General features: G+C 36.3%; 1 protein-coding gene across 2 annotated transcripts in view; it reads left to right on the top strand.

Annotated features, from left to right (window-relative positions):
- The window catches only part of LOC116304197 (opioid-binding protein/cell adhesion molecule homolog), a 31,110-nt gene extending 19,845 nt beyond the window's left edge, over positions 1-11,265 (top strand). For both annotated transcript variants that reach the window (XM_089039757.1, XM_031713889.2), the window contains exons 2-8: positions 513-884; positions 1,221-1,487; positions 3,384-3,656; positions 4,259-4,276; positions 4,926-5,036; positions 5,734-5,847; positions 6,931-11,265. In XM_089039757.1, coding sequence (XP_088895883.1) covers positions 513-884; positions 1,221-1,487; positions 3,384-3,656; positions 4,259-4,276; positions 4,926-5,036; positions 5,734-5,847; positions 6,931-6,935 — 1,160 coding nt within the window. In that variant the 3' untranslated portion in view covers positions 6,936-11,265. The remainder of the gene's footprint in view (positions 1-512; positions 885-1,220; positions 1,488-3,383; positions 3,657-4,258; positions 4,277-4,925; positions 5,037-5,733; positions 5,848-6,930) is intronic.
- The last annotated feature ends 3,758 nt before the right edge of the window (positions 11,266-15,023 follow it).

Below are 15,023 nucleotides of genomic sequence, written 5' to 3'. Positions count from 1 at the left end.
TGTGACTAATTTAAGACATTATCTTATAGTTTAAGAAAAAGTATCTCACTATTTAAAAAATTATCTCATAGTTTAAGAAAAATTATCTCACTATTTAAGGAAAAAATATCTTATGGTTTAAGGAAAAATTATCTTACAATTTGAGAAAATCATCTTATATCCCTTATAAGCCACCGTAGAACTCTGTGTCTGAGAGCTGCACCCTGAAATCTGGATTTTTGCTGCCGCCAGTCAAAACTATGAAAGGTACCAACTGATTAGGTTTGATTGACGGCATTGAAAAAACCAAATTTCAGGTTGTAGCTCACAGACACAGAGTTTGCTTGTTTATGAAAATTGCAGTAAATTAAGAGATAAATATTTTCAAGCTATTTCTCAGCGATGTGGTTGGAAAATTAATTCTCTCAGAAAATGTATCCCAATCTATTCAGTTATAGATTAGATCAAAGCTTGAATCTAATATACACTGTACTAATTTTATGACATCTTTTGATTTATATGTATGCCAACAGGTGATGGCCGATTTAAGCCAGATCTTAAAAGTGTCATTCTCGTGCAAAATGGAACAACTGCATATTTTGAGTGGGATTACACAGTTGATAACAGAGTACGAGATTTTAATAGCCTTTCCCCGATATGGAGTTTTTATAACTCAACTAATCATGAGTTCATAATAGGCCATGAAAACAGAGCCAATGCCTGGGCATGGGAAGTCACACGTGATACTTGTCCCCCCAGATTGTTGTATCCTAAAGAACGGGTGCATAAGACATCTGTGGCTACTCTGGTTATCACAGATGTAACCACTGCAGATAATGGAATATATGAATGCACTCTTTCTCTCTCATCACCTAAAAAATCAAGAATGGAGCTTATTGTTTCAGGTATTTTAATTTAAAAGCTTGTACTCTGCATACCTTGTAGCCTAAAAATAATATCCAAATAACAAAAAGCAAACAAAATTCTCCCCAAAATAATAACAATGATGATGATGGTGGTGGTGGTGATAATAATCATCATCATGATTAAAATTTTAAGAAATACTTTGAAACCAATCCTCAAAATTTTCTCTGTTTTGGATCTTGGAAAGATCTTGTCAAGGTCTTGGGTCTTGGGTATTCAAGATTTAGAGGGTACAACCTGGGAAAAGCTGTTAGACAATGCCAGCAAATATTTTATTTGTACACTTAGAAACCATTACGACTAATTTTGTTTTTTAGTTACTCCACAGATAAGTTTAAATGTTGAGCTGAAAATTTTGGAAAATGATAATTTGACTGCGATCTGCTTGGCTATTGGTCCACCAGCACCAAATGTCACATGGATAAGGAGTGGAAACACTAAGGAATTAGCCTTTGGAATAAATGGAAGTGCTGTGTTAAAGATTTACAATATAAAAAGGAACCAAGGCGGAATATATGAGTGTCTTGCTATAAACAACCCGACGGAACAGCCAGTGAAAAATCAAACAAATGTTATCGTACAGTGTAAGTGTTCTTTTTCATAGATACTAATAGCTTTACCTTTTTTTCTCAAATTTATGTACACATAGACTGAGGTAATTACCCTGCTAATCAGAAGTATGTTATGAAGAAGAAAGGACCAGGGGACCTAATTAAGGCACAGACCATTAGATTTGGGGGGGGGGGGGGGGGGAATGGGGCGATTAAATTGGGCAAAAAACCCAAAAAAAATTGAGCACAGCTTTAAAGAGTGAAAAAAACCATGCATAAGAAGAGTGCCAGAAAAGAAAAAAAAAAAAAGAAAAAGAATTCATGCAAGAAGCTTATAATATACATGTATGATAATATATTTAACAATTATTCACCGAAGGCAAAGTTATTATCAAGGAATATTTACTGAGACGTGAGTCTTCGAGCGGTGAGGTTGATATTCCCCAATAATCACTGAGCCTGAGGCAAATAATTGTTTTAGTATAAATACACAGGGGATTCTTTCAACAAAAAAAAAAAGAATATAAAAGACATTTTTTCCCGGTAACAGCAACAAAAAAGTGGCTGGCTGCCATTTTGGATTTTCGCTCAAGGTGATTATCGTGTGATAGTGTGAGTTTCTTGGCCAATCAGCGCGTGAGATTTTCTATAATTACCTGCGTATTTTTACTAAGAACATTTATAACAAATCTCAAGGCACACATCTCATTCACATGAAAGCCAATACAACTTGTCTTTGTATATATTTCTTTTTCATTGCAACAATCTAGGGTAAACGTTCGTAAATACAACCTGGAATGTTTATTGATGACAAATAGAGAATACAAAATATAATAAGATAAGATATAATAAATATAATATAGAACCAATAATCATTGACTACCTGGTCCCTTGATATACCAAGGTCAAACATACTAATAACAGTTTTATATAACAAAGTTCTCCTTTTTAAATAAATAATTATATATTATTTTGGCATTGTTGCAAAAATAAAACAAATGTAAAACAAAACAATTTTTATATCACATACAATACCCTTTTATAATTATTCACTTGTATCTTTGATTATAATTATATGGTCCATCCCTAAGAAGCCCTTAACTACCACTACACTAAAATAGTCTCAGTGGGTATAAAATATTATTAATCAAGGCTTTCATTAAGGAATGGGAATTGGAGAATGCTCTGTTGGTATAACTGAGCAAAATTACCCAGCTCAAAATACCATGGTAATAACTTAGTAATTTAAGGAGGCTGGAAAGTGTTTTGTGCCTTCACATACAATCACAATTATGAACTAAATAAAATTATTATGGCTATAATATGACAGCAAGTAAACCCGGAAAGCCAAAGACCATAATCCGAAGATCACAATGAACATGAAAATATGACGTAAGACGTTGCTATGTCAACATCAGAACCCTTGGTATGTCATCAAAAATGTTTATTTAAAAAATCATAACTCAGGAACCAAATGGTGAAATTTTTTAAAAACCGGAATATTTAAACTTTGTATCGTAATCTTCTTTTTGACAAAAAAAAAAAAAAAAAAGAGAAAAAATTCTGTAAAAGGGAATTTGTAAAAATCAATAAAATTTGTTTGGAATAGTTCCGTCATACAGAATTTTGTAAAATTTTCCTTAAGTTTTTGAAAACATAAACTAAAGCCATATGCAAAATTTAAAGAAATTTGACCACAGAGTTTTTAATTTTTTTAGTTTGAACATTAAAATTTATGAGTACAAAAACTTTCCTTTTGCAAGTTCTACGTCATCGGACCTAGAGCGCGGCGCTCAAGAAAAACCGTTTCAAGCCTCCTTAATTGTACAATGTTCCATTGGTCCCCAAAACTGACCTTCAGTTCATTTCTTCTTCTCCTACGGTATTTTAAAAATCTCCTTTATTGCCTATTACATTCATATTTCTTAGATTGTGAGGAGTTCAATGAAATTCGCTCTACTAAGTTTGTAAAAGCTCATATTCATGAGAAAAATGTTGAGTTGAAAAGTGTAGCTGATGGAGTTCCTGTACCCACACATGTCTGGTACCTACCCAACAAGAAGATGGTCCATTCTGAAAATTCAACAGAGAGTACTTATACAATAAAAGAGGTTAATGAGGAACATATTGGTAACTGGACAATTAATATCACAAATTGGATTTGCTCATCATATTATGTACACAGACTTGAAGTGATAAAAGGTATTTTTTGAATGACTTTTTTTTTAATCTACCAGCTATCGCTATTATAGCACAGTGACTGGACAATCTCAGAGTCTTGAGTTCAATGCCACAGTAGGTGAAAACCCAACGATGAATTGAAATTGGAATTTAATAGTTTGAATTTTAAGGAGAGAGGAAAACCAGAGAATCTGAAAAAAAAAACAACCTTGAAGCACAAGAGAGAACCAACAAGCAACTCTACTTGCATACGATACAGAGTGCTGGTAATCAAACCTGCGTAGACAACACGTTAGCAGCGCCCACCTCCTTGCAAGTTTTCTTTACGTTTTATTTCTAACCATCGCTTTCCTTCCTTATTATACATGTAGAAATGAAAAGATAAAATATTATAATATTAATTGGATGACAAGAATTAAAAATAACACGACAAACTAGAACAGAAAGGAATGTGAGCAAACCCAAACTATTGACTGAACAGGTGGGACATAAATATCACATGGTGAAATTGGGCCTATGACATGTACATGTACACTTAACAAGACCATTACACTTAGATGTTTGCTAGCATAGCCAGTCTTTAAAATTTCTAATGACAGTTGTGTTTCTGCTTTTTTTTTCAGTCCCTCCTTCACATGAAGGTAAATATCATGCATGTTATCAAGTTTTGGGAAATTATATGTTTTCCATTTCATTGTCATTATCTTTTTTTAAATTGAGAGGACATACACCACAGATAAAATGCAGGCTCAAGCTTTTTAAATGAACATTTTAAACTTTTTTCTTTACATCTAGTAATCAATATTCTACATTTACAAGATGAAATGAGTAGTATAAATATATGTTATTTACTGGCCAGGAGGGCTAGATAGGGAAAAACTGTGCCTGAGGTCTTGAATGAATGTATGGACCGAGGCTGTTACAGTACCTGTAGGTTGCGCTCCTTTTTCCAAATCAGGGGCACAGTTTTTCCCTATCCTCACTGACTTCATGATGGTAAATAACATATTTATTTTTATTTATTTTGTAATCGTTGTTTAGTGGTCCCAGGAAACTGGACCGTGTCAGCAGGCGGATAATGAGAAAACGGTTTAAAGCTTGACACAGACTTAAAGAAATGGGAATTATTTCTTTCACATTACTGTTGTGGACACGAGTACCTGGGCATGGTCTTTAACTATAGTCAGCAATCCCATCTACCATCAGTTTACCTTATATTGAACTCCCCTTAATTCACTGTGTTTTTGTTTCTTAATTTAATTACATTCATTAAATTTTGAATCCTTCTAGAAGAGAAATGTTTTACCTCTAGAGCGCTGGCAGGAATTATCATTGGAGCTATTCTTGCTGTATTGATTATAGTAGCTGTGATTGCTTTTGTAATCTATAAGATAAAGTTCGGTAAGCAAAATACAGTAGATATAGCTAACTTTTTTTATTATCATTGCATTTTCTTTAGATTTTAAGGGCTATGAAATTATTTAATGAGAAACTACAATCCTTATTCAATGTCAGTGTTCTGTCAGCTAGTAGCTGGTTTTCCTGGGAGAAGACGGTGTGCACTTTACCCTCCTCTCTCCATCAGAGCTCGATTTTAAGAGTATGCAGAGCTGTAGCCTGTGAAGTAGTCCAAAGGGGATAGGGATTTTTGGGGTAGGGGGGTTGGGAAGAAGGGAAGCCTCTCCCCTCTCCCCTCTCCCCAATCCCCCTTTTCCCCAACCCTCAACAGCTTCCACCCCCAAATCCCCATCCATTTTTAGCCATTACACAGGCTGTCAATGCTGAAGTCTAATTTTAAAAGTGTGCAGTATATTGTAATCTTGCCTTTTTACTATTTTGCTCTACTAAGAGAACTGTTGTGTTTGTACTGGCTTGCTCTCACTATATCATAGCAGTTGTCTTGAGATGGTAAAAGTGACACCCAGATATAGTACAGTTCTGATTATGTAATTATATTATTTTATGCATGTCAAATTGAATGAATTGAGGACAATAGAGTATTGCATAAACTTCAGCAATCCCTATCTCCTCCTGGCTTGATTCACAGACTGTGGTTTTGTTTCTTAATTTACACGTATTCAATTTTGAATCCTTGCAGAAAAGAAACCTTTCACCGAAGTGCAGAAAAGGGGAATTCTCATCGGACTGATTGTTGCTGTAGTAATTATTATAATTATAATTATTGTTGTGGCAATCCAATTAAACAAGTGTGGTAAGCAAAATAGTTAATAGTTAATAGCTAACATTTTAAAAATCATTTTTCATTTTTTTTAGAGAGTAAGGGTTATTAAATTATGTATAAGAGACTAAATTCAATTCTTATTCAATGTCAGTGTTCCTTCAGCTAATAGCTGGTTAAATTTCCTTGGAGCAGACGGCAAGCACTTTACCCCCATCTCTTCATCAGAGCTCGATTTTAAGAGTACACAAAGCTGTAGACTGCATAGCATTCCAAAAGGGAGTGGGATTCGGGGAGGGGGAGCTGTGGCGGAAGGGAAGCCTCTTTGTTCCCCCACAGCCCCTCCCCACACCCACTGGCAAATAACAATCCCTTTAGTTCCACTATGCAGGCTGTTAAAGCTAAAGTTGCATGGATTAGAGAGAAGTCGAAACAAGTGGGTGAGATCATGTGGAATAGACCCTTTTCGAGTTCCAAATTACTGCTGTGTTTCTTGATTACAGACTCATTTGCTCAGGCTAAGCCTCGATTTTGTGAAGAATATTCACGTTTTCCAGTCAAGGTCCGTCAAGTTTCGAAGTGTTCGTATTGTTGAACTTGTGCATTCTTTACTTTACCGTTGGTATTTGCGAGTATTTAGACACTGATTTGAGGCTTAGCCTGAGCAAATGAGTTTGTAATCAAGGAACACAGCGCTAATTTGGAACTCGAAAAGGGTCTATTGAACTATGGATCTCTCCCTTAGCAGAAAGTGTACTCTTGCCAACTTAGCTACACCTGTTCCTATAAAGACTAGCTAATAATATATATATATATAATATATAAATTAAAATGCCTGTGATCACTTTTTTTTGTCAATATTACAGTTAATATGCCATTTTGCAAGAAGTTAGTAAAGTGGGCACATCTAATAGGTTATTTTGGTTTTGGCATCACAGCCAAAGAGATTAAAAAATTAAAATCAAAATTTGTTATTGACATGCCATGATTGTTCTTAATTATACAAAAAGGCAAGTTGGGCTTTTTGTGAGACATGTAATCAGAAGTGTAGTGTTCCATTTTACAGTTTATCATATCTGAATTGGCTTGTAACAAACTTTATTTCTTCCTTTTTAGGTTAACAAGCTTTGCTTGGAAATTCACCTGGTATCTACTAAAGGTAGTATCAAAATGAGAATCAAGGATAAGATTGAGTTGCTTCTAGTAAATTTCAGGGTGTTGAAATCAGGTCTATATCTTATCTAGTGCAGTGGTAGCTTCTTGAAGCCAAAATTAGCTGATTGATATTATATTCTACTGTTGCAATATTACAGACTTTCCAATAGGCATTGGTGTATTGAGCAGTGTAGACTGCTATCTAATAAATATTATCCATTCCAAGGTTGGGTTGAGAAAAACACTGGGTTGAGTTGGAATTACAGTGCATGGTGTAACTGTTTGAGGGGGGCATGTTTCCAAAATGACATTTATTTTATTCCCTAAATATGTACCACAATGCACTCAATTACAACTCACCCCAATTTTTTGTTTTCAACCACGAAATGGCTAAAAGATTGTCTCATTATTATGATAACCTGATTTGGGAATTTTGTTGTTGTTGTTGTAAAAGTTGTTATTGCCAATTGCATTTTGACTAATTACTTTCCATAGCCTTTTTAAGAACTTCCTAACTTACTATGGAGGTCAGATTACCTTGTTTTTATAGTCCTCTCAATTTTTAGTAACCATTTTTTGATAAGATTGCTAATAATTTACGTGTAGGTTTGTCCTCATGGTTGCAGGACTAAAATTAACGGCCAGTCACTGGACAATGTTTTGTCAGCATTAATTTCAACTTGTCCAGACAAATCTTTGCTTTTTTGGTTATTTTGACTGGTCTCATTGTTGAGTATTTAGATGAGCAGTCATAGCAAGTGTTTCCATAGTAGTGCAATTCATTTGGTAAATTATTTTTTAGACTGATCACTCTATCTGCAGCAGTACTAGTTCACATTTTCGTGTACAAAATATGTGCTATTACTTTTACAACTTGGCACCTCTCTTCATTTGGAGACTAAACAAATGATAATAATGATAATAATAATAATAATGGGAGGTTCTTGTATAGTGCATTTATAGGTCAACGTCTCAATTCCGGCGGGGTGTCAATGCGCTTTACATTTATGACAGTGTAGGACTTTACGGGCTTCATATTAAGGCGCTATTAGCAGCCGTGCAGCTTACAATCATAAGTGATTTGTTAGTACAATAGTGTTATGCCTCCAGGGATAGGTTGTTGAACCGGGAGACAATCCCCTACTCTTACACGAATAATCCAACAGGTTCTTTTATGTCCCCCATTTACTGCAGGTTAGGAAGGTATCATATTATGATTAGGTTTGTATATTTTGTAGATATCAATTACGAAGTACCATGTATGGTAGGCTGTACCACATTTTCAAATATATTTATGATTAATTTAGTTAGAAAGTGGTTTTAGTTTAGTATAATTTTAGATTTCAACATAGAGTTCCACGCTCTGTGATTGGTCGAATGACAAGTGATGAGACAATAATCACTTGAGCGGTCATTATGAGGTTTTGTTTCAAAAACTTGCGGCTCAATAAGTATTCACCGATAATTGCCCTATTTCACTATGACGTCACATCAATACAATCTATTGTTTAAACGCAAAGGATCATGGTCCGCGGAAGGGGTCAAATCGACGCAAATTCACCGAAAATTGTTCTAAAACCCGTATCAATCCACGAAGAGAAGTAGAATAGCCAGCAAACTCTCAGAATATTTCTAGTACATATCAACACATATTATATCTGAAAACCAGGCCATTTTAGATTCAACTGTTTCGCTAGGAGCAAATTTTGTTGAATTCCCTATTGGATTTGGCGATTCTATCCCCCACATAAACAAGCAGTGACGTCATAGTGAAATATGGCAATTACTTTGCCTTCGACGAATAATTCTTAAATATTACACCAGTCTGTAACTAATATTTAACCATTATATAAGTGCACCACTCAATCTAAAAGAAAGATAGGAATTCCAATTTTTTAGAGGATTATATCAAATGGGATATGTTCTGATAATAAGCTATGTATGTTCAAAATGTTTTTGCCTCTTGTAACTGCACTTCCCAATTACACAAGTCATGCAAAGTCCTACAATTTTCCTTCTCGATTAAATAGGTTTTGTTGGTTTTCGATAGATGTAAATCAAGGCGTTTCCATGACATTCCATAGGCATGTGCAATTGAAACTGTGTTTTCCAATAGTGTTATGGAAGCTTTTATTGAAGAAATAGAAAACGCGCGCGCGTGCTGTGTGCTGTCATAAAGCACGCGGGGGTTGGCAGAACACGAGAGAAGTGTTAGGAGAGGCACGACGCGTAGCGGTGGGCTTCTGGACACTTCTCGAGTGTTCTGCCAATCCCAAAGTGCTTTTATGACTGCACACAGCACAACACAACACAACACAGCACGATTTCTTTTATAAAATACAAATTACAATAATAGATAGGAATGACTCAACGGAAAGTGCGCGCGCGTGCAATGTGCTCTCACAAAGCACGCGCTCCAAACCAATCAGAACGCGACATTCATAAAAGCTATTTTATAAGAACATATAAAAACCTATTTTGTCGTAACAGAAAATTGTACGATTTCGTTAGTGTTAATGGAAAGTGATTTATTAGAGGACTCGGTGGCGCTGTGGTGGCGCCTCTTTTTTTCACTCCAGAGGTCAGTGATTCAAACCCTGGCTGAGGCGTAATTTTTTAAAGGTGTAAAAACCTTGGCTTTCTACATTGGGGACTGTGAATCCCTCGTGGCTCGGATGACCACGTTAAATGACGGTCCCGTCTCCAATTTGGGGACGCAAAAGAACCACTGAGGACGCAACAAACCCTGGCAGTGAACACCCTCAGTGCCAGCGATGAGGTCGGCTTGGCGTAGTGTTCCAAAAAGGTTACTAGTGAATAGACTTCCAGAAATATTAGTAGGAACCCTCTGCTTTATTCTATCCAATAGGCTTTAAGTAATTATTAGACTTGGTACCCACTGATGACATGAAAACCATAATGTATCATGGATGAGACTTCTCTCTGTTCTGTGTAGCTTTAGATACCCGTAATAAAGAGCTCTGATAGTCTGAGGGGGCGAAAAGCACACCTTTAAATACTTAAATACATAAATAAGTCACTTTATTTAAGTGTCTAGTCGTTCTAGCGCTTTCGCACTAGTTGGGGACACTTTTCACTCGCACGCACTACCACTTCATTCAATATTCTATGCACGATTATGTATGATTATATTTCAAATTTTTTTCGCCCTAATTAAATTAAGGCATACGACATTGTTTATTCTGTTAATTTGTTATGCTGATTCTTGGCATATTCTTCGATTGCACGTTACGTCATCGCGGCCATGTTGGTACCATTTAACAAAAGATTTCTCATTAGCATCTATTGTTAAAGGCACTACAATGGCCGCCATGTTTTTGTCTTTTGTCTCTCTTGGGAATGCTTGCAACCCATCAATTAATACGTATGATGCTAGAAACTTAACTCATTGCATTATAACCCCAGGGTAAATACAGTTTCTCTATCTAAGTCACCAGTGTCTACCAATGATCGTTTTAATGATGTAGGAATTAGTACGTATTGTAGATGCATATTTGGCAATATTAAAGTATGGCAAAGAAAGCCATTTATGAGTTTAGCATATAGGTTTAAAAACGAATGTCACTATGTAATCAAATATAAACTATAGCATATAGGTTTGAAAACTAATGTCACTATGTAATCAAATATAAATTAACTTGGCTATAATATCTCTTATAGAAATAACCATGTAATCAAGCTGTGGATTTAACTAAATTGTATGCACATTTTAAGGCGCTATTGCTAAGGTAATTGGCATAGAATTTGTAGATCATCCCATTCTCCATCTCGTAGGTTATTGAAACTTTCAGTTATACATAGGGCATACCAAGACCAAAGTGCTTTGTAACTGACGTACATTAGGTACCTTGAAGACCAATAGAACCAGGCAACAATAATGGGATATCTCATATATACTTTATTCATTTCGTTTCATTTAGTAATACCTTATTTGACAAATTTAGTACTAGGTTTGAATATCAGAATAGATTTCGTACAATTGGAAAAAAAACATTGCCCATGACACGGTCACGGTACGGAGAAGACATTTGTTGCATCAAGTGTGGTAATTTCCTGGATGCAGTATTGTCATGGTAACAGCACCGGCATCCGTACCATGAGTTTCCGAATTTATGCAAAATCTATTTTGCTATGCTTTTAGACAGCAATTAGCCGTTATATTTCGTTACATGTAGGTTAAAAGTTCATTAATGATTAAAGTAAAATATTCATGTTTAGTAGCAGATTTAGCTTTTGCAAGTGATTTGTTGAATTCAATAAAATTAGCTCAGTCAAGTTGTGTTATCGAATGTGTGTAATAATGTGATCTCTAGTTTGCTCTTTAGAAGAAAAACGCACTAGCTACGGAGCAATTTTTTTGGAACTTTTCTTGCAATAGCGTTGCGACTCGAGTTGCATAGGACATTGCAACGTGTGACCTACAGAGCAATTTGAAAAAAAATGTTGCGATGCGAGTAGCAGCAATCGTTGCCAGAAGTAGAATTCATTTATAGTTTGGCAACGATTGCGTCTCCGTTGTACCGTGTAAGACCTCTTACAACTCGTGTCGCAACGCTGTTGCGAGACAAGTTGCAGAGCCATTAACTTGCATTGGTTATGCAAAAAGTGAACGTGATTGACGTACCCAACGGACTAGAAGCGCATTTTTCTAGAATTTATCTCTGTTGAAAATGCTTGCGCAGGTCTAATGTGAACAACTAGGAGAGAGAAAAGACGGGTTAACAGGCCAAGCTGGTTATGGAAGAAAACTACGCGCGTTGGGAACATAAGTTCAAACCATGGCCCTATTAATAACCAGAAACTTAGTATCATTAGCGCTTTTCCGCGAAGTTTGTATAAAACAAAACTTGGTCAATGCGCAGGTTCCTACATGTATCAGTCATTCAGTAAAAACGAGGAGGGGGGGGGGGGGGGGTTCGAATTACGCGCCTTTTCGAGTTAACATTTTCGAGTTAACACCTAACGGTGCAATGACCGAAAGGACTTATGGGTCTCGAAAACTTGGACCCGGCGTGCTTTGGGAACCAAAATTCTCGTCCACAGTCTCTCTCGTTTCATTATTTTCAAGGTGGCGGCGAAAACGAGAGAGACCGTGGACCAGAATTTTGGTTCCCAAAGCACGCCGGGTCCACGTTTTCGGGACCCATAAGTCCTTTCGGTTATTGCACCGTTACAGTCTCTAAGCGTGGAGACGGAACGGACGAGCGAGAGACTGGAAGAGTCCAGGCCTTTCTCAAGAATGCAAATACCGCTGTGTTTTATGACTGAAGACTCATCTGCGCACTCTTACCCTCGTTTAAGAGCAAACGTTTGCAAAAGTCTACTATAGTGTGAAGAACGTTTTGAAATATCGTGGATTTTTAATGGTATCTATCTGTGAATAGCTAAAACTTACAACATGCCATATAGCTAAGCCTGCGCAAATGAGTCTCGCCTTCAAAAACAGCAGTATGCATCGAGTTCGAAACTGGTTTATTCTTATTAGCACGCTGCGCTTAATATATGAGAGCGCGTGGTTTCTTTCTCTATTTTCTTCGAATTCGCTAAAGCAGTGTATTCATTTTTGTATTGTAAATGGGATTCAGCAATTCAATATGGCGTGGAGCACACAGCGTGGTATACATCGTGATAAAAAAATGTAATCAAAGCCTTTTTCTAAAAATAAACCGATGACAATAAAACCACTGTAGCACATGGTCTAAATAATAGATCTTTGTGTTTTCTAACCATGGCGCGCTTACTTTCCACAAACCATGTGGCCCATTTGCTTGCACTTGACACTTCCTAGTTTGTAAATTAGGGGGGGGGGGGCTTTTATTTATTAGCGCATAGCGAGGGGAGAGGGAGATGGGGGAGGGAGGCGCTGTGGGTCGGACAAACTAATTGTAACGGGGGTTACGTTAGTCGAGAAAGGGATCAGGGCTGGTTCTCACTTATTAAGAAACTCTTTGACTATTGCAGGCGATAAAGGGGGGTGGGGAGATATGTATTTGTTGCCTCTACCATGGCTTTCCATGTAATTTAGCGGACTCCCCCGATCCCCACGCGCTAATAAATGAAAGCTAATTGTAACGCAAATGGCAATTGTAGAAATGGCGCCACGCAACTCATTTATAATCATTAAGTGTGGCGGGAGACTAACATTATTCAAAGACACCCGTACACAATGATATGCGCTCAGGTTTGACTTTGTTTGGTTTTGTTTTCACCTGCCATGCATGGTTCGCATTCATCATTCATGCTTCGCTTTTGTCTCTCGCTTTCTTCCGTCTCTTCTCTTCTCTTCTTACACATTTTACCAAAAGCCTTAACTTAGAAGCAGCTTTATAAAGAGAACTATACTCTCGGCCGAAACTTTCGCGCGTAACAGAAGAGGGATAATCGAAATCTCTTGCCAGCCGAAGCATTAACGATATTTTACCCAAGCCAAAACACGACATATAAAATAACAAACACACAGGCCACCCGCATTAAGTTCTAACCAGGAATCGAAACTGGAAGTAAATGAATGAGGATCCTTGCTTTTGAGGGTATTAATGAAGTATAATGAAAGTTATTAATAGTGCACTGAGCGTATGTTTATGTTGGTTAACTTTCTCATGACAGCAGAGCTTAAGGAAATAAACTATATCGGACTTGAGCAGGCAGAATGTAACGCACCGTTGACATCAAAACTGAATAACAAACCGCCGGAACTGTTTCATTATTTATACATTAGGTGGCTTTCTTAGATTTCATTTTCACTTTCAAATGATGTTTTCAATGCTACATTTCGAAACGTAAAGGAAATTCGTCGATCTACATCATCGTTCCGGTTCGATAAAATATAAAGCTTGTACAAACAAGCTAAGACAGACACACGTCTTCTTGTATGGAACGACGCTGAAAATCGAGACAAAAGAATGCAGAAATAATACCCGATTCACTCTAGGGGTCATCAAAAATTAAACTGGGCGCTGTCGAGGCATGCGCGTTATAGCATATGCTTTAACCGTCAAGCTGACAGCTTTAGTTCCGCTTGACCCTCTGAAAAAATGCCCTCGTTAATTCTTGGAACTCTTTTGGTAACCAAATCAAACCACCTGAATATGAGGAGCCTGCTTGGTCCATTTTTGAGAGGGCATATATCCAGTATGCGGAAAAGCTCTATGCGGAAGTTACTACGCAACAAAAAAATGGCGGCTATTATTTTTTACTAATACTGGCCTATGTGCCGATATATCTATACCAAAACAAAAAATTACACACAATTAGAAAAAAAAAACCTCGACAGACTTTACTAATAACTGATATATAATATCCATATGCAATAGGTATAAAAAGACAGCTCTTTGATCCCAATGAGTGGACGATTCTCTTTCTTCTCTCGTTTTCCAACCACTTGATATCCACATGGGCAAAGTAAACCCGTGAATTTAGAGCACTTATTTTTCGCGTGTGTAACTGCTACATCCATCAGCACTTTTAGACATCTTGATTGTTGGTCATCGTGAACAATATTATAAAATTGTATATAAAATATAATCCAAGAAAGCTAACACAAGGCTAGAAAATGCCTGGATGGCAGAAAAATGCAGTCTGAGACGAATTTAGAGAAATAGGAATAAAATGATAAATATATCGGGAGAAATTCATCACAAACTAAATCGATCCGAAGAAAGTTTACATGGATCGAGAAGAGAAAAAAAAAAGATAGGAAAATTAGAGAAATAGGGAATATAGGGTACAACAAAAAGATGTAAAAAAATTAACAAAAACAAAACAAAACAAAAACAAAAGCAATATAGACGAGCACAAATAAATAAATAAATAAATAAATAATCTATTAATAAGTTTATTACTAACAGTAAATAAATAAATAGTTATTTGTTTTTGATTAATTATTTATTGATTTATTGATTAATTAAAAATATAGAACTGATTTTTTGAGCCAAACAATTAATTACGGTTAAATTGACGAGGTTTCTCGTGAGCGAGATGCATTGTGGTTATTCGATTCAAACCAAAATTGCGGACCATATTTTTGGTTAATA

The sequence above is a fragment of the Actinia tenebrosa genome, unplaced genomic scaffold (assembly GCF_029948245.1).
Source record: "Actinia tenebrosa isolate PJP-AT-01 unplaced genomic scaffold, QUT_ActTen_1.0 PGA_scaffold7__59_contigs__length_16204524, whole genome shotgun sequence".
Lineage (NCBI taxonomy): Eukaryota > Metazoa > Cnidaria > Anthozoa > Actiniaria > Actiniidae > Actinia > Actinia tenebrosa.
Note: the sequence above shows the minus strand (reverse complement) of the source record. Positions and strands in the feature narration are given on the sequence as shown.